The sequence below is a fragment of the Carassius auratus genome, chromosome 26 (genome assembly GCF_003368295.1).
Source record: "Carassius auratus strain Wakin chromosome 26, ASM336829v1, whole genome shotgun sequence".
NCBI lineage: Eukaryota > Metazoa > Chordata > Actinopteri > Cypriniformes > Cyprinidae > Carassius > Carassius auratus.
This window is the reverse complement of record NC_039268.1, coordinates 19,375,626-19,395,978: the sequence shown is the minus strand read 5'-3', so window position 1 is coordinate 19,395,978 and position 20,353 is coordinate 19,375,626. Positions and strand designations below refer to the sequence as shown.

At 37.5% G+C, this 20,353-nt stretch overlaps 2 protein-coding genes across 2 annotated transcripts in view; both read right to left on the bottom strand.

Annotated features, from left to right (window-relative positions):
• Positions 1–489: 489 nt before the first annotated feature.
• LOC113044814 (sodium/myo-inositol cotransporter-like) lies at positions 490–2,885 on the bottom strand. The gene has a single exon (XM_026204982.1). It carries the CDS (start codon positions 2,868–2,870, stop codon positions 828–830), a length of 2,043 nt encoding a protein of 680 aa, XP_026060767.1. The 5' UTR covers positions 2,871–2,885; the 3' UTR covers positions 490–827.
• A 12,336-nt stretch (positions 2,886–15,221) lies between these two features.
• LOC113044589 (prostaglandin F2 receptor negative regulator-like) overlaps positions 15,222–20,353 on the bottom strand; it is a 40,234-nt gene continuing 35,102 nt past the window's right edge. The window contains exon 9 of the mRNA XM_026204690.1: positions 15,222–20,045. Coding sequence (XP_026060475.1) covers positions 19,882–20,045 — 164 coding nt within the window. The 3' untranslated portion in view covers positions 15,222–19,881. The remainder of the gene's footprint in view (positions 20,046–20,353) is intronic.

The window sequence follows — 20,353 nt, the reverse complement described above, 5'->3', positions numbered from 1 at the left end:
TAAAAGTTACTCTAAGGCACTTATAATGGAAGTTATTTAGGCAAATTTAGGCAGAAACATGAAAATTATTCTTTAAAGCTGTTTAAATCATTGTTTTTACCTAAATAGGGTTAGCAAGCTTTATTATAATTATTAATATTATTATTTTTTTTTTTATGTTAACATGCACGGATACTGGTGGCTAAACTTTTGGCCACATTCACTTCTATTATTCTGTTAAATGGTCCATCATAACCAAGATTTTACAAGAAAAAGTAGGGACTTAACAGTAAGAAATAAGTAGAAGTGGAAATTGATTTATAGTTTATTTATGGCTGTAGTAATCAACATTAGGCCGGAAATGCTGTCAGATGAGCTGAACTGGTTCTGAACCAGGAATATTCCTTAAAGGAAATACCATGTGGTTTATGATTCATGTGGTTTTGATATAATCAACACTAGATGTGGAGGTGACATGTGATTTAAAAAAAAAAGATAGATTAAAAAGATTAGATTTGACACATTTTGACTTAGTTGATTCTTATTTTTTAGATGTTAGCCCTGTTAGTATTAATTATATATAATGTGAACATCTGACATGTTACTGCACTGCACAGTATTGGCAGTGCATTGGCAACCAGCACTAAAAATCTGTAATAGTATCTGTAGTATTAAATCTGTGAATTGTACATTATGCAATACTTCAGTGCAAAACACTACTGAGAAATATAAATTGCAACCATAATTCCACTTTAGATATATAGGTTTAAAATAATCTATAAGAATATCAATAATATAACATTTTTGCAATGTCAACTCAAATAGATCGATGGTTACTATTTTGAGCATTACAAAGAAAAGTATACAAACAAGAACATTCCAAGTGTGCACACTATCAAGAGACCGAGATTGAGGATAATTTTGGTTTTTGGAGGTTCTTTGAGCATTTCAGTAAAGTTCCTGTCTTCATCTCCAAAAGGCGAATCTGGATCCTCTAAATTTTGTTTATATCCACAAAACCAGTCCAAACATTTCACACACCGTCCCTTATCTCCACCTACATGATCAATGTCCTGTTGTTTGTGGGTATGTTGAGACTCCAAGTGGCCATTTGGAAGTATTTCAAGCCCTGTTTGAACAACCTGAGATGGTGGTTTGATTTCCACCTTATTCTTTATCTTCTCATTTTTTGATTCTACTGAACGCTGAGGAAGTTTGTTCTTCTCGGTTTGATTCCTGCTGCGCAGTCCCCACAAAGTAGTCGTAGCAATCTGTTCCTTGCTCGGTGGATCCGTGCAAAGACTGACCACCACCGTCACGAGCCCTGAAACCCAAAACAACACAGCTGCCACATACATGAAATGAACATCCTTGATGAAAGCAGGGCGGTCATCGGTCGTGTCACAATCCGGCTCTCTATAAACAAAGGCAAGAATGAGTCTTACAGCTCCTAGCAAGAAGCCCACTATTCCACCCCAGAATGCACCAGTCTCATTGCAACGTTTCCAAAGGACACCAAGCAAGAAGAGTGCAGCGATGGGTGGCGTGAGGTAATCCGACACCTCCTGAATGTAGAGAAACATCTGACCACCTTGCATCTCAACGACGAAGGGGACCCATGCTATGCTAATGGCCACTATGAGGACCACAAACATGCGTCCCACCACCATGAGCTCTTTGGAGGAAGCCTGGTGACGTACCATCTTATAGATATCAAGGGTGAAGATAGTACTGGCGCTGTTAAAGATCGAGTCCAAGTCACTCATGAGAGCGGCGAGCATCACCGCCATCATCAAGCCTCGTAGACCTACGGGCATGACGTTCATGACAAGGCGAGGATATGCAATGTTAGTACAACCGGCTTTGCTGTTGCAGACTCGCATGCAGTGCTCTGGACCGATGCAAGCAAGTTCATCAGCAAAGAGCACACGGGAGATCATCCCTGGAATCACAATGATAAACATTGGTAGGACTTTCAGGACGCCCGCCATCAGGGTTGACCCTTTTGCGTGGGCAATATTTCGAGCTGCCAGGACTCTCTGGACTATGACCTGATCAGCACACCAGTACCAGATCGATGCTGGAGTCTGGCCCAGAAGAAAAGCAGGCCACGGCAGGTCTTTGTCCAAAGGACCCCTTAAGATCTTAAACGAATCTGGCTTAGGATGCACATGACAGGAATTGGAGTAGGTGATGTTATTCTCGAACTCAATGGCAGTGATGTTTGGAGAGGCGTTCATGTACTTGGAGCGTAAACCCTCGAAACCTCCGACCTTAACTAAACTGATAGCCATCAGGCACAGTGCTCCCGATATCATGAGGAACGCCTGCAGAGTGTCCGTGTAGATAACCGCCACCAGGCCGCCAGTTATCGTGAGAAGGGCGGTCATGGTGATGAGCAGGATTATGGACACGTACAGGTTCCAGCCCAGAGATTCCTGGATAAACAGCGCTCCGGAATATAGATCCACTGAGAGCTTGGTGAAAATGTAGAGGAGCAGAGTTAGGGACGCGAAGAAAACCTTCAGCCGCTTCCCGCCGAATCTTTTGGAGAGGTACTCCGGCATGGTGTACACACCTGAGTGGATGTAAACGGGTATGAAGACCCAGCCCAGGAGCTGCAGCAGTAGAATCGCATTGAACTCCCAAGCACCTACGGCAAACCCGCTTGCTGCACCTGAGCCAGCGAGGCCGATGAAGTGCTCACTGCCGATGTTACTCACGAACAGCGATGCACCGATCATCATCCAGTTCATGGAACGACCAGCAAGGAAATATCCACTCACTGTACCTCGATTTGCTTTCCACATCGCAAAAAAGCCAAAGGCCAGGACAAGAATGAAGTACATGGCAACAACAACGATATCTGCTGCTTCCATTGTTGATGCCATTTTTTAATTGTTGGTGGAACGTGATATACAACTCAGTGGGCCACATATAGCAATGAATTCTGAAAGAGAGAAGATAAATAGATTTGAGAAAACATTAACCCCATTTACATTTATGCATTTATCAGACACTTTTATCCAAAGCATAGTGCATTCAGGCTATAGTTTTTTTCAGTATGTGGGTTTCCTGGTAATTGAACCCACAACCTTTTGCACAGCAAACGCAATTCTCTAACATTTAGCTGCTGGCAAGCAAGGTACAGGCCAGGAAAAAAAAAATAGAGTACTTCTATTTAGGTCGAATGTCTGCAGACAGTGTCACAATTTATGAAACACTGTCCTTTTCATTTATCACTGTACTGGCATTTCTCCTTTTCAGACTTGAAAACATCCACTAAAAGTCACCAAAAATTCAAGCCGATTCAAGACACTGAGCAAAAATGATGAAAAGTGATGTGAGTGAAGAGAAAATATTGATCCTGCCACATTTGAGACTCACAAATACAGATCTTTTAAGTGTTATTCCAGAATCTAAAGACTCAGTGGGGCAACAGCAGAAAGTATTTTAATTTAACTGTGTATAAAACTACTTTAAAGCATTTATTTTTAACCATGCAAAATGATTATAAAAAGAGTTTGATGGACTTAATAGACCTAACTGACTGTCTACATGGAATATTTATTTGTGCTTATATATATATATATATATATATATATATATATATATATATATATATATATATATATATATATAGATAGATAGATAGATAGATAGATAGAGAGAGAGAGAGAGATAGTCATTTAATTGAACTGCTAAATAAATAAACTAATAATAATAATAATAACAACAGCAATTAAAAAGAAAAATGGTGCATCTAACGGTTACCGTACACGTACTGTAAGTGTTTACACTTATAAATACACATTTGAAAATGTTAATGTTTAAAAAAAGTTATTATCAAAGTTAGCTGTCATCTTCATTTGGTACCATCGTTATGCAAAAGCACAAATGAACGTTAAAAACATGTAATTATACTTGATGAGCACAAAGTAACAACCTGCACAATAATAATCACAGCTAAATCAAATCACCAAATCACATGGGAAACTAGATATCTTATTTCTAAACGGTAAAAACTCATCATACTTACCGAAGTCTATAAAAAGCAGGGATGCTATGCTCTTGACTTGAACCGGTGTGTGAAGAGACCCCCACCCCCGCGCGCCCATGACGTCATCAAACCTCCAACCAGCGGCTTTTACCACGGTGCAGTGACGCTATCAGATGGACGTAGCGTGCTCCACTTAGCTAGTAACTACGAATGGTAAATGTCCAATAAAATGCTTGTATCCTGGTGTACCATTGCAAATAGCGATTCGAATTATGATGACTTAATGTCTGAGGCGTTTTGTCAGAATTTAGGATTACTGAATTTCATGCACTTTGTATGAAAAAAGTCTGCGTAGAAGATTTAAGTCTATAGCTTACAATTTGCCCCTGCATGCTTAATTACGCAATAATATACTAATGCGACTTACAATGCAGGGGCAGAGAACTAAATAGAAAAACGAATAGCCTATAGAAGTGTTGTACGCAATATCAGTTTATTTGGATTTACAGCAAATAGTCACTATACGGTATTGTAGTAAATAGCCTATTTGAAATGACTGAATTCAGACTCAAAGTTAACAGCAGCATGCAAACGTTTTGATCTCTTCATCTTCTTCACCCTTCTTGTTGAGAAGGTGCCGTGTGTGATGCGCCGGGCTGGACAAAAGTAGGTGCGCGAGAGAGACCGAAAATGCGCGAGAAAGACCGAGTGCGTCCGAAAGAGAGCGAGCGTGCGCGAGAGATAATCTGTTGATTGTTGGGTGCCAAATAAAAACAGAGATGGACAGGAAAAGGTCAAAGCCATCAGGTGTCCAATTTAGAAAAAAAGATGGAGAAGAAGAGGAGATGTTAAGCATGTTAAGCATAAACCAGTAGAGATAAACTAATCCACGTATGATCAGTTCTGGATATAGTTGATGTCATGGCAAACACATTCAAAATGAGAAACTGACCTTTGAAGCTCATTACGCTTCAGATATGTTATATTATTCAGTAGGTAGCAACCAGTGACTGTTAAAATGTCTAATTCATTCAATCAAGAGATCAAGATTATTAATTTCATTATTATTATTTTTTTTTTATATAGGCTCATTTATAACACGCTTTTATAACAACAAATAAAACATTTAGTAAGAAACCCAAGTGAATTAGCTTATATATTATTTTGTTTTTGTCTAATGTTTTGTTTTCAGACTCGTGGGAGAACCGTGATCTTTATTCTAAAACTCAATTATCCAGAGTCATAGCTTAAAACATACTGGCATCTAACTAACAGCCTACTATTATCACTGTTTCTAATAGCCTATGTAGACTAGGGTGTAAGATGTACAATCTTACAGACTTCATGTAGTACAATAACAAGGATTTGCTATATTTAGCCTATAACTGCGAATACAAATCATCGTCAGATGATGGCGACATCGTCTTTCGGTTCACAAGTTTGCAAGAAGACAACGAAAGAGCACCCACCCAGAAGCTTTGTGATAGAGTGACACTTGACTAGATAAAGATCTTTTTGTAAGTGTAGAGAGGCCAGGTGTGACTATGTAGGTCAAGGCTGAACCATAAACGTTCACAGACTACAATACAACACTGAAGTGAACTCATCATCACAGTCTTTGTAGTGCTCTGTTGTGTAGACTATCATAATCTAAACTAGCATATTATACAATTATAAAATATGAAACAATGCTGTCTAGCTCTGTATGTTAATACAAATGACCCAAATTGAAGGGGACATATGGTGCCATGTGAATGTTTTTTCTTGACGTGTACCATGCTACGGTATACGGTACGGTATTTTTTTAATGGTGGAAATTTCTAGAAAGACACCTTTTGAATACAGTACCCCGCCATAGTAGTTTTGTGATTGACAGGGCTCTTTCAGTATGCACTAGGGGGCAGAAGTGCTCAAAGCTGACAGCAAGCGGCTGATTGCTCAAACACCGTCTTGAACACCAAAGCAGCTGTCAGAGGATGTGTGAAAACCCCCTGGCTATGTTTGCAGTAGCATAATAACATGTTACTTATACTATTTTTGGCATTTAGAATGTTTTCTGTGTCTAGAATGCAAAATGTCTCCTTGCAATGCAATTGGCTTGACCTTCCATTTGCAAAATGATCAGTAAATGGAAGGAATACGTGCCTTTATCACCATTCACTTTCATTTTAAAGACCAGCTTGGATATGCATTCAGTCGAACCTAATTGCATTTGTGTTTCAACGAAGAAAGAAAACCATATAGATTGAAAAAAAAAAGAGATAAATAAAAAATTTAGACACAACACAAAACACAAAACCTTGAAATGCTATTTAGAGATCTCAAAGTGACAGAAAAGTTTAGCTACTGTTGTTGATGATGTAGTGACAGTTCAGATCCGGCTTTGACCGCAGCTTCAGACCTCAGCAGCCATTGAACACAAATAGAATGAGGAGAAAAATAGGTTACTCTAACCCTTGGGTTGTCTCAACACTAGCTTGAACTGATTCTGTGTCTGAGCTGAGAACATAAATAACTGTGTAGTAGAGGACGACAGAAGAGCCCTCCTCAATCTATGCACACCTTAATGAAATGTTATTATCGGTGTTTAGAACGTTAACCTCACAACTGCACACTCACACACACACGATCCTTTCCCACCCTTTTTAATTTGACCTCTGCTCTTGTTTCCTAGACTAGCTGTCTAATATACTTGGTATTATGATATGCATGTAGTCTATAGGACAAATTGCTTGTTTTCCTCTACTGTAAGTCTGCTAAATGCATAAATATAAATGTAAATATGTAGGTCTCAACAATTAATAACATTTGTGCTACAGCAAATGAGCAATCCCTCGAAAAAGGACATTTACATAAGGTGAGTTGCATTGCATTCAAAAGTATATTCTTGCATTTCCCGGGATACAAAACCCATGACCTTGGTGTTGCTAGCGACATGTAGACATGTGACAACATTAGAGCAACACCCAGAATACCCTTATAGCCACGTAACAACACCCTGGCAACCAGTCGAACACCATAGCAAGAAATGGATTAGCAACCACATCGCAGCCTGGCGACCGCTCTAAAAGACACAAGAAACATTTTGGCAATCACACCCAGCAGTGTGATAAAAACCACACAGCAACCCTAGTAACTATCCACAACATTCTAGCAACAACCCTGCAATGCATTGGTAAATATAACACTTTAGCAATGCATTAGTGACCGAACACCATAGTAGCCACATAGCAACACCCCAGCATCCATCCAGGCACTTTTAGCACCTGTCCAGCAACATATATGCAACCACACCGGATCCTGTAGCAACTGCATTGCAACACACAACAAATCACTCAGAACTTCAAAGGAACCTCATACCAACATCCTGGCAACCATTAAAGCACTTTAGCAACTACCCAGCAATGCATTGTCAACAATACAGCAAACCCCTGGCAATCATCTGGACATTTCTATCCCAAAACATATCGATAACCATGCAGAGAATGCCCTATCAACTGCATAGTGACCCCCTGACAACCAGCACTAACATTTTCTTTACTAGCTGGTTGATGAAATGGATTCATTCAGCTGCGAGCGCTGGAAACACAATGACTTTGATTCTTTGTAGGTCAATGACAGCCACTAGAGCTCGACAGGCTGAACATGTGAACACGGTTGAATAAAAGAGTGCTTCCTCCTTAGAGCCACCCTGCACCGGTGAGCCGTTACAGAGGACAGCGTTTGCTTCATGTGGTGCAGACCGCAACACATTCATACACTACAGTAATGAGGACATGCTATTTTAGTCACACAAGTTATGATGAAAGCACACAGTCTCTGCTTTGCGATGACACAAGAGTTTCTGCGCTAAACGTGCTGATAAGACGTGCCTCCAGGAGACACATCATGAACACTAATGATCGGACGCCTATGTTCATATATTATATGATGAGAGGAGGACATGTTGGACACAAATGGAGCTCATCAGACTATTTTGGGAAACAAAAATACATTAAGAAATGCTTTCAAAGCAAAGTGGAGGAGATAAACGTATATGCATTAAATACATGATGCCAATGTGTGAAATCAACAGATTTTATGGCTCAGACATCGCTTTTTCAAGGCTCAGGTCATTTATCGGCGATGTTATTTATATATGATTAAAGCATTTAATGACCATGGCCTTATTTTTTAGCTTTAATAATACATCTTTTTTAAATAGTTTTAGTTATTAATAACTAACGGTCTCAGTTATGTTTTTGTCTCAAACATTTCTCCTCAAATTAATAAAAATAGACCTAAATGAGTCACTAGCTGTCATACAGTAAAGAGTATAGAGCAATATAATGAATATTCATAGCTGCTGAGATCATTTGATGAGAAATATTTGAGTGATGTCTTTTGGTTATATTGATAATTCTGAGGACGGTTTGATACACTGTTGAAAAGCATGTGAGATTAATTTGGCCTTACATCAGTTTGCATTTAATTTTATTGCAGTCTATGAGAAAAAACAGATATTAAAGAGATCTTGTTCTTTTTCTTTCCGATGAAATGATTCAGCAAAATGCAGTAAAGGTCCATTTTATTTCAAATATGTGTGACACTGTCAGTTTACTCCACGAATAAATGCAGAGTTGATGTCATTGATGTTTAAAGTTGGACTTTTAAACCGTAAGTCACTTTAATCCTTAAATGAACATCTTAGAAAATGATTGCTGACATTATTTGAAGCTACAGACATTTACACACCGGCTTGAGACGACACACTCAAATATGTCTGAACGTCAGTGCATTAGAATCTCAAAGCTAGTGTCATCAAATGCTGCTCAAGTGTTTCTCTATTCTAAGACGGGTCGTGGAAATGATTTGTATTAAAATATAAGCAGACATGTTTCAACAGATATATGCTGTAGAAACCATCTACAAATCCCATCGGTTGTAACTCAAATGTTGAATCTCGGCTGGCCTTTAGAAAATAGTTTATGGCTTGATTTTATGTGTGGGCTGCCCTGTCTGTTTGGAAAGAGTTCACTGTGCGCTGAGTGTTGTATATTGTCAGGAAGGATGTTTAGAGTGGTTTTGTGCATGAAGTTCTCTGTGGAGGATCCTTCTGCTGTCTTGAATGGATCCCAAAACTCTCTACTCGACTACACAATCTGTACGATATTTTGCTCATCTGTTATGGTAGTTTCAGTGGCTTAATATATTTCATTTGAATGTGGTGTAGGCTGTGCGTTGTCTTATTTTAGACTGAAAGCTTCACTGTATGCATGTTTTTGTGCAGCACAATGATTTCTGCATTTACCGAAATATGCAGCAACCACATCCCTCTGTGTGAAATACTGCAGCCCATAATGCAATGCATTGCATTTCCAAAGACGAATGAACTGGGATTGACATTACCTGCGATATTTAAACAAACTAGATTTTAATCCAGTTTTGTGTGCCTATCTGTCAAGATTCACGAGATTAATCTCATAAGATTAGTACAGATCATATGCCCTTTTACATTTTGGGCATTTTCAGAAGTGAAAGTCATCATAGTTGAATGCATTTTTATTAGTGGTAATTATACAACAAATATAATTTCCACATTCTCATTTGCTCCAATAGCAAAAGAAACAAATCTACAATAACGTTTCATTACAAAAGAGGGAAAAAATACTGTGAGATTGAGTATATTGCTAGAAAGATGTTCAATCTGCCATCATTCCCTAGTTTTCTGTCATTTATTGGCAAGGTGAATAACAGTATAGTGTTATGAATTTAGCCTACATTTTTTATTTGCCAGATTAGCGATGTTAATAACTATGGAGATGCGTCATTAGAGTATGTGGAAAGAGTCCGCAGGTCTTATTAGCATTTTTGCGGTGTCCTTGCCATTGACCTGTTTATATAATTGATCTAGAATTGTGAATCCTCATATTACATTCTGCAGACTGTACTATAGAGTTTTTCCTTGTATAAACAGTCGTTTAAAAAGCTGAAACAACTGTTTATATAATGCATGGTGTTTCTGTAAATGTCCAAAGCATGCTATTGACTGTCTGTCATAGTCTGTATTGGCCCATAACATTCTAATGGTGCATTCAAGTCATATCAAAAATATCATATTTATGAGTTGAATGCACGTAAACGGCGTGACAAATAAAGAAATGTGTTGTGACAGATTTCTGTTCAAGCAGCAGGTAAATTGATCATATCTTCCTCTTAACTAGTCATAACATGAAATAAACGTGAATGAACATCAGAAGGTATTTTATAACCGCAGAAAGACGTCAATACAAACTATTATTCAATTTCAAGCTCAAGGGTCAGTTACATTTACAATCATTTAACAGTTGCTTTTATCCAAAGCGACTTACAACTGAGGACGGTAGAAGCAATCAAAACTAACAAAAGAGCAACGATATGTAAGTGCTGCTAGGATTAGTCCAGGTTAGTCTAATGCAAGTACAAGTAGATAGAATAGAAAAAGAAGAGAAAACGCTGGTGTTAATGGGTCAATTTCATTTTTTTATAAATAAAAAGAAAACAAATCAATAGAATAGGCCCAGTAAAAGAATAGAAAATTATGGTATTCATCTTATATAATAAATAAAATGAAAACATGTACTGTATTTTTCTGACTATAAGTCGCACCTGAGTATAAGTCGCATCAGTCCAAAAATAAGTCATGATGAGGAAAAAACATATATACAGTAAGTCGCACCAGACTATAAGTCGCATTTATTTAGAACCAAGAACCAAGAGAGAAAATTACATGTACAGCTGCGAGAGGGCGCTCTATGATTTCAGTGATAGACTACAGGAGCACTGAGCAGCATAGAGCGCCCTCTCGCGGCTGTACATGGTAATGACTTCTCTTGGTTCATTTCTCTTAGTTCATTTCTCTTGGTTCATGTCAAATTAATTTTTATAAATAAGTCGTACCTGACTATAAGTCGCAGGACCAACCAAACTCTGAAAAAATAGTGCGACTTATAGTCCGGAAAATACGGTAGATAGATCAGAAAAACAATGAAAATACAATTCTGAGTGGCAAATACTGAACTTTCTTTAAGCTCAGAGTTTCTAAGTTGGGGGTGTTTGTGAGAAACATTTAGGTTTGAATGGAGTATGCATCTGTATAATAAATTTGCTGAAATTAATGAAATAATTTTTTTGTCATTGATGATAAAGCTATTTAAGTATTGTTGTTATCGAAATATGATAATGTTGTATAATTAAGGTAGATTATTTGATGATTTACTACACCATAAATTTAATAAAAACTAGTGCTGTCAAACGATTAATCCAGATTAATCACATCCAAAATAAAAGTTTTTGTTTACATAATATATGTGTATTGCGTATATTTATTATGTATATTTAAATACAGACATGCATGAATATATTTAAGAAAAATAAGTTATGTTTATATATATGTGTGTGTGTGTGTCTGTGTGTGTGTGTGTTTATACATGTACATACTCTATGTGGGTGCATTTATATATACATAATAAATATACACAATACACATATATTATGTAACCAAAAACTTTTATTTTAGATGCGATTTATCGTTTGACAGCACTAATAAAAAAAAAAAATTCAAAAACACGAAATGTTGAAATGTTTTTTTCATCCAGGGTTAAAAGCAGGCTTAGAACAATAGTAACCAGGATTAAGCTTAATGTGAAAAGCCATTACAATATTTTATATTTACATGCATTATGATACTAAATTGTATGAAAAAAGTTGATAAGTGAATATCACTTGATGAATTAAACATGCATGTGGCATCAGCATAGCATGCAATATCACTGAAATATTATATACTCTGAAAGCAGTATATACTGTACTGTTTAGTAATAAACAATATTGTGCAAATCATACATTTTAAGGGTTAAAGCAGCATTTTCAGTCTGGCATGGAAAGTGTCATATGGATCAGACCGACTGTGGAGAATCCTGAGCACATGAGCACAGCCCACGTCTGAGAAGCTGGCATCGCTGGTTGATGATGGATGGATTTGTGCCCTGAGCAGCAGACTGCCTTACAAGGAGAACTGGACCTGTTTGTACACAGACACATCGATCCAACACTGTCAGTGTAAATTAATGTCAGTGATCCTGACGGTATTTTTCCACTAATATAAACTGTGGATGTTACAGTCTCCATGTGAAGAACATGTCCAGGGGCCACATTCATAAAAAACAAACAACCAAAAATGTTTTTAAGAGGTGCAAATCATTCTGTCATTATTTACTCATATTTAACAAATATGAAGGAATTATTATTATTTAGAATATTTTTTTTTCTGCTGAACTAATATACTTTGAAATATTTTGGAAACGCTTTAGAATATATTCTTTAGATCCTACCTGTCCGATCGCTTCCATTTTGTTTATTTAAATGGGCAGTCATCTCATTTATCACCAGTAAAATATGGAGTGCCGCAAGGATCTGTCCTAGGGTTTCTTCTATTTTCAATATACATGTTGCCCCTTGGTAATTTTATTAGAAAATACGGTATTAGTTTCCGCTTTAATGCTGATGATACTCAACTATAGTATATCTCAACGAGACCAGATGAAACTTCTCAATAATCTAAGCTAACAGAGTGTGTTCAAAATGTAAAAGATTGGATTGACAAATAATTTTCTCCTATTAAATTCAGATAAGACATATTACTTATTGTAGCAAAAAACAGTACACAGAATCTAGTAGACTACAAATTTCAACTAGACGGATGTACTGTTACTTCATCTACAGTCAGAAATCAAGGTGTTATATTAGACAGCAACTTGTCTTTTGAAAATCATATTTCCAATGTTACAAAACTGCATTCTTCCATCTTAGAAACATTGCCAAGCTACGAAACATGTTATCTGTTTCTGATGCAGAAAAGCTAGTTCATGCATTCATGACCTCTAGACTGGACTATTGTAATGCACTTCTTGTCCTGCTTCTTCAATAAATAAACTACAGGTAGTCCAAAATGCAGCAGCTAGAGTCCTTACCAGGTCAAGAAAATATGATCATATTACCCCAATTTTACAGTCTCTGCACTGGCTACCTATTAAGTTCTGTATCAGTTACAAATTATCATTACTTACCTATAAGGCCCTAAATGGTTTAGCTCCTGCGTATCTAACTAGCCTTCTACCACGTTACAACCCATCACACACCCTAAGGTCACAAAACGCTGGACTTTTGGTAGTTCCTAGGATAGCAAAGTCCACTAAAGGAGGTAGAGCTTTCTCACATTTGGCTCCCAAACTCTGGAATAGCCTTCCTGATAATGTTCAGGGTTCAGACACACTGTCTCTGTTTAAATCTAGATTAAAAACGCATCTCTTTCGCCAAGCATTCGGATAATGTATCTCATAATTTGTGACTGCAGTTGTATCTGATCAGATGCGTATTCCTATTCTTTAGCTTGGGTTAAACTAAATAATTTTACTTGGTTGGATCAGCTGCTATGCTAATTATGTCTCTATTTGTTCTCTCTTTTTTGCCACGGGTAACTAGGATTTACACAAGCTCCAGTCTGGATCAAGAACACCTGAGAGGAGATGATGCTGACCCTCAGAGGACCCCAGATGATGCTAACCCTGAATCAACAACAGAACTAACAATTATTGCTACTTACTATGCAATCACATTATAATTGCTGTTAATAGTGTTCATCGTCTGGTTGACAACGTCTTGTATTAATTTTTCTGAAAAGGCCTATCATATGCACATAAACTGATCAGCAATTAAGCTACTACTAAAATATTGTAGAAACGTAAAGTTCCCTTGCAATGATTTATATCGTAAAAAGGGCTATACAAATAAACTTAAATTGAATTGTTTATTTTTTTTTACGACAGACAGACAGATAGAAAGATAGATTTTTTTTTATTCCAAAAACATGAAATTAAATCTATTTTTATACATATGTGCATGTTGTGCAATTATATTCATAGTATATGTTGGCACGGAGACTGATAGGTTCAATGTAAGCCTGTGCTCTCACTCCGTTCCACTCCATGGTTTCTCACCCCGGTCAGTTTACATTGTTACCATGACATTGACGAGACACCAAAGGATTCCTCTGTCTCTCTGAGCACTTTAACATTTACACTGAGGAGCAGAGAGTGATGTTCTCATAACACTCCTGCCCTTATTTTACCACTCGGCCTGGAGAGCTGCAGGACTTTACAGGGCACTGGAGGCCACACTGGAAAATGAAACGGCGTTTATGAGCTAATGACCTTTTACCAGGAACATCCACACGCGTCCCAGGAGGTTTACAAAGAGCGAATGAAAACAGCCAAGACCAAATATTTGAGGTGACACTCTCCTAGCAATACAATACTACTGTGTTTATTAAAAAATGCCATGGCACGTTTATGATTATGATTCCGTACCATTTTACTACAATTGCTGTTCCAGAATAATTTCTGTGATGCTTTGAAAAGGGAATATAAATGTTTCTGAATGAGCTTCAGGGATGCCTCAAGAGCAGAACTGCAAATATAATAACAAATATAAGTGAGGGCAAACTCGAGAAGAGCGACATACTGCAGCTAAAAAAAAAGAAAAAAAGAAGAGGAAAGTAGAACATGCTGCAACACACAGACTACAAATTTCCCGTCAGAAGAGACAAACGTCTTTCCAGTCCCACACAGCCAATCAGCAGCAATTACAGCAGACGAGTGTCCCAGCGAGTGCAAAAAGATAATAACAATGATTTCCTTTGAGCGACATAGAGGTATTTGACACATGCATAGAAATATATGACACTATCATATAGAATTCAGTCCAAATTATGTATTATTGAGGTTTTCATAATGACATGTCAACAGTTTCAATCATTTCTATTTTAAAAAAAAACAGTTTTTTTTTTCTATTTTCTAATCCTGCAAAAGTATTGAGGTTTCTACAAAAATATTGTGCAGTTTTCAACACTGATAATAATCAGAAATGTTTCTTGAGCAGTAAATAAGCATATTAGAATGATTTCTTAAGATCATGTGACACTTAAGACTGGAGGAATGATGCTAAAAAAAAGCTGCACATCACAGAAATAAAATAGATATAGATATTCAAAACAGATATTCAAATAGAAAACAGCTGTTTTAAATTGTAATAATATTGCACAATTTTTACTGTTTTTCTGATCAAATAAATAAAGCCTTGGTGAGCAGAAGAGACTTATATAAAAAAAAAATAATAATATAATAAAAATAATAATAATAATATAGAGATGCATGAAACAAAAACTATTTAATATGTACATATGCAAGATGACGCAAAATATATCATAACATTTTAAATTTATTAATATTATTTATATTTTATTCTTTTAAACAAAAGCACTGGACCATGACATCACATCCTGTTGCCCATATTCCTTCTAAAATATTTCTGTAATAATTTTGCATGCTTATTATCTAGTGTAACCACTCTTTAATCAGCTGAACAACGTAACTACATTTTTTCACTCAACAACCCAGTCAATAACACAATCTTACACCAATCATAATTCAGTACGAAAAAATAAAATAAAAATAACAAAGACCAACTGCAATTCTGTTTGATATCAACACAGTCATTTTCAATGCAACAGTTTTAAACTTCAATCTTAATTTTCTTAAAAAGTATAAACGTTACAAAACCCAAATACAGAAGCACTCTCAAGACTGAAAAGATCTAGAAAATAAAGTTTAAACGGTCTGAATTAACAGTGGTTTAATACAGAGAAAAAGAGGCTGAAAACAAATCCACACCAGAATGTTTGCTGAGCACAAACACTGTAAATATCCACAATCTTCCATATGGAAGATTCACAGGAGAATTTTTATTTATTTATTTTTTTTTTCAGCACTGTTAGCCCATAGCTTCAGGAGTGGAGACAAAGACCCTCAGATGCAGACAATGCAGAAAAGGGTCAGCCGATGCCCTTGAGGCATCACTGAAGAGGAAAGTGCTTGTTCTGGGGGTCTCTTGGCCCTAATGCACAGTATTGAGTTTCAGCTCTATTTGCTCCGTGATGTGACGGTGGAGGTGAAGAACGGAGGGCCGAGCTGTTAGCGGAGCTTCAAGACCAGGCCCAAGGCACAGATTCAACCTAAGCAAACCCTGACCTCCATGTGACCCGTCTGTAGGAGTCAATGAGTCGATATTTCATCCGTTCGAGGGGCGGCCACACTAGACACTATAGCTTTCATTCATACTCATGTGATCGCGGGGGGTGTGTGGGAATTAGCCTAGGACTTTCATCTTCCTCTCTCTACCAAAGTTCAAAATGGGTTATTCTATACGCTGAACACTTTAAAAAAGACAAGGATGTAGATGTTTGGGAAATATGTTTTCTGTTTTGGAAGGATGAACACTGTTAAATGATACCATATTAATACTTTCCTATAGAGTTAGGGATGGATAGTCCAGACCTCAGTGACCTCATAGTTGCTAGGGCATTGCTTTGTAGTTTCTGGGATGCTCTTGGTGTATGTTTAAGTTTTAGGTAGTTGCTAGGGCATTTCTATGTAGTTGCTAGGATGCTCTTGGCGTATTTTTAAGTTTTAGGTAGTTGCTAGGGCATTTCTTTGTAGTTGCTAGGATGCTCTTGGCGTGTGTTTACGTTTAGGTAGTTGCTAGGGCATTTCTTTGTAGTTGCTAGGATGCTCTTGGCGTGTGTTTACGTTTTAGGTAGTTGCTGGGGCATTTCTTTGTAGTTGCTAGGATGCTCTTGACGTGTGTTTACGTTTTAGGTAGTTGCTGGGGCATTTCTTTGTAGTTGCTAGGATGCTCTTGACGTGTGTTTACGTTTTAGCTAGTTGCTGGGGCATTTCTTTGTAGTTGCTAGGATGCTCTTGGCGTGTGTTTACGTTTTAGGTAGTTGCTGGGGCATTTCTTTGTAGTTGCTAGGATGCTCTTGACGTGTGTTTACGTTTTAGGTAGTTGCTGGGGCATTTCTTTGTAGTTGCTAGGATGCTCTTGACGTGTGTTTACGTTTTAGCTAGTTGCTGGGGCATTTCTTTGTAGTTGCTAGGATGCTCTTGACGTGTGTTTACGTTTTAGCTAGTTGCTGGGGCATTTCTATGTAGTTGCTAGGATGCTCTTGGTGTTAAGTTTTAGGTAGTTGCTAGGGCATTGCTTTGTAGTTGCTAGGATGCTCTTGGTGTATGTTTAAGTTTTAGGTAGTTGCTAGGGCATTTCTATGTAGTTGCTAGGTTGCTCTTGGCGTATTTTTAAGTTTTAGGTAGTTGCTAGGGCATTTCTTTGTAGTTGCTAGGATGCTCTTGGCGTGTGTTTACGTTTTAGGTAGTTGCTAGGGCATTTCTTTGTAGTTGCTAGGATGCTCTTGGCGTGTGTTTACGTTTTAGGTAGTTGCTGGGGCATTTCTTTGTAGTTGCTAGGATGCTCTTGACGTGTGTTTACGTTTTAGCTAGTTGCTGGGGCATTTCTTTGTAGTTGCTAGGATGCTCTTGGCGTGTGTTTACGTTTTAGGTAGTTGCTGGGGCATTTCTATGTAGTTGCTAGGATGCTCTTGGCGTGTGTTTACGTTTTAGCTAGTTGTTGGGGCATTTCTATGTAGTTGCTAGGATGCTCTTGGCGTATGTTTACGTTTAGGTAGTTGCTAGGGCATTTCTTTTTAGTTGCTAGGATGCTCTTGGCGTATGTTTAAGTTTTAGCTAGTTGCTAGGGCATTTCTATGTAGTTGCTAGGATGCTCTTGGCGTATGTTTAAGTTTTAGCTAGTTGCTAGGGCATTGCTTTGTAGTTGCTAGGATGCTCTTGGCGTATGTTTAAGTTTTAGCTAGTTGCTAGGGCATTTCTTTGTAGTTGCTAGGATGCTCTTGGCGTATGTTTAAGTTTTAGGTAGTTGCTAGGGCATTTCTTTGTAGTTGCTAGGATGCTCTTGGCGTATGTTTAAGTTTTAGGTAGTTGCTAGGGCATTTCTTTGTAGTTGCTAGGATGCTCTTGGCTTATGTTTAAGTTTTAGCTAGTTGCTAGGGCATTTCTTTGTAGTTGCTAGGATTCTCTTGGCGTATGTTTAAGTTTTAGCTAGTTGCTAGGGCATTGCTTTGTAGTTGCTAGGATGCTCTTGGCGTATGTTTAAGTTTTAGCTAGTTGCTAGGGCATTTCTATGTAGTTGCTAGGATGCTCTTGGCGTATGTCTAAGTTTTAGCTAGTTGCTAGGGCATTTCTATGTAGTTGCTAGGATGCTCTTGGCGTATGTTTAAGTTTTAGCTAGTTGCTAGGGCATTGCTTTGTAGTTGCTAGGATGCTCTTGGCGTATGTTTAAGTTTTAGGTAGTTGCTAGGGCATTTCTATGTAGTTGCTAGGATGCTCTTGGCGTATGTTTAAGTTTTAGCTAGTTGCTAGGGCATTGCTTTGTAGTTGCTAGGATGCTCTTGGCGTATGTTTAAGTTTTAGGTAGTTGCTAGGGCATTTCTATGTAGTTGCTAGGATGCTCTTGGCGTATGTTTAAGTTTTAGGTAGTTGCTAGGGCATTTCTATGTAGTTGCTAGGATGCTCTTGGCGTATGTTTAAGTTTTAGCTAGTTGCTAGGGCATTTCTATGTGGTTGCTAGGATGCTCTTGGCGTATGTTTAAGTTTAGCTAGTTGCTAGGGCATTTCTATGTAGTTGCTAGGATGTTCTTGATGTATGTTTATGTATGTTTAAGTTTTAGGTAGTTGCTAGTACATTTCTATGTAGTTGCTAGTATGCTCTTGGTCTTTGCTACATTAGATTGTTGTAGGAGGTTGCTAGGGTCTATTTATGCAATTGCTTTGGTGTTCTAGGTGGTTGTTACAATGTTCAAGGTGGATTTAGGATGTTCTGGTCTTTGCTACAGTAGATTGTTGGTAGGTCGTTGCAATGGTGTTTCTATCCAGGTTGTTTTTATAAATCTTGAAGCTAAATCTAAGCTGTTGCTGCGATGCACTTGTTTGCTATAGTATTCAATTTTCATGGTACTTTGGTTGGTGGCTATTATGGTCAAAGTGTTTCCTAAAAAATGAAGTCAAGTGACATGTGTTACAGGGGTTACAAGTCTGACTCGCTAACCGTTAGGGCACGACTGCCCCAATCTTGCTAGATAGTTGTAACATTTTTAAAGTTATTGCTGCAGAATTGCTGATTCAATTCTGGAGTTCTTGTAGGTTGTTCTGGGTGTTACTAGCTAGCTAAACAGATGTGTTAACCCAGTACATGGGTTGTATTGTCACTGGAAACACGAGAAGATGATATATTTTAATATTAGACATTTATTATTTATTAAAAAAATACTACTTATTCAAAAAACATTTTTTTTAAAAACATCATATACTCATCATATCTAGTGTGACCGCCCATCGCATTGCAGTCAACCAGCTGGTAATGGTTGACTAGTTCACTTTTAGAGAGATGGGTTGGTCAGAGCTGGTAAACTCTGGATGGGTTAGAGAACAAAACTGAACGGTACATACATTACAACACAGAATCACAGATAAAACACCATCTTTCACATTGTGACATGGGTTCAGCTCCTCCCGTGTCTTGCAAAAAGAGAGTAGCACCAAACTCAGAAGAATCATGGTAGAAACGAGTGTCTTTAAACCCTGATCTGGAAGCAGACGATCTCTTTGGAGCTTGATGTAGAGTAATATAATCCTTCAATCTGTCAAATCCTGCTCGGATCTTGTCAGGTATCTCTTCCTGTTTCAATGACGAAACGTTCATTAATCCAACAAATCGTGTACCCATCTGATATAAGAATGTGGTTAGTGCAATTTTTGAGTATTTCGCCCTAGTCGTTGACTCTGATCCAGCAGTTTTTTCCTCTGAGATTGTAGTTTCTCCTTCCAGGTGGTGCATAACATCACGGGACACGTCCCAGCGTTCATCAGTTGTCACCACGCCGTCCAGTTCGGCAGGGGACAACTGTACTGTCTTTGTCAATCCATCTCCAGCTCCATGAGTTTGTCGCGAGAGCGTGGGGTAGGTGTAGTGGTTTTACAGCAGCAGTGAGCACAGACCAGGCCCAGGACGAGAGAAACGATGCCTACAGTCACCGAAGCACAGACGCCGTACAGCAAAGGCATCTTCATCGAGTCCCACACTGAAACCAAACAAAAATAAACACACTTACAAAATAATGCTTTTTAAAGAATTAATATTAATAAAGACATAATTATGTAAATGCATAAAAATATGAATAAACACAAATGCTCTAATAATAATGAATGCATTAATGTATATATAGTAAATCCATAAATAATGCATGCATAAATAAATCCATATATAAATAAATGCACAAATAAATAAATGCATTAATAATAAATATATATATATATATATATATATATATATATATATATATATATATATATATATATATATATATATATATATATATATATATATATA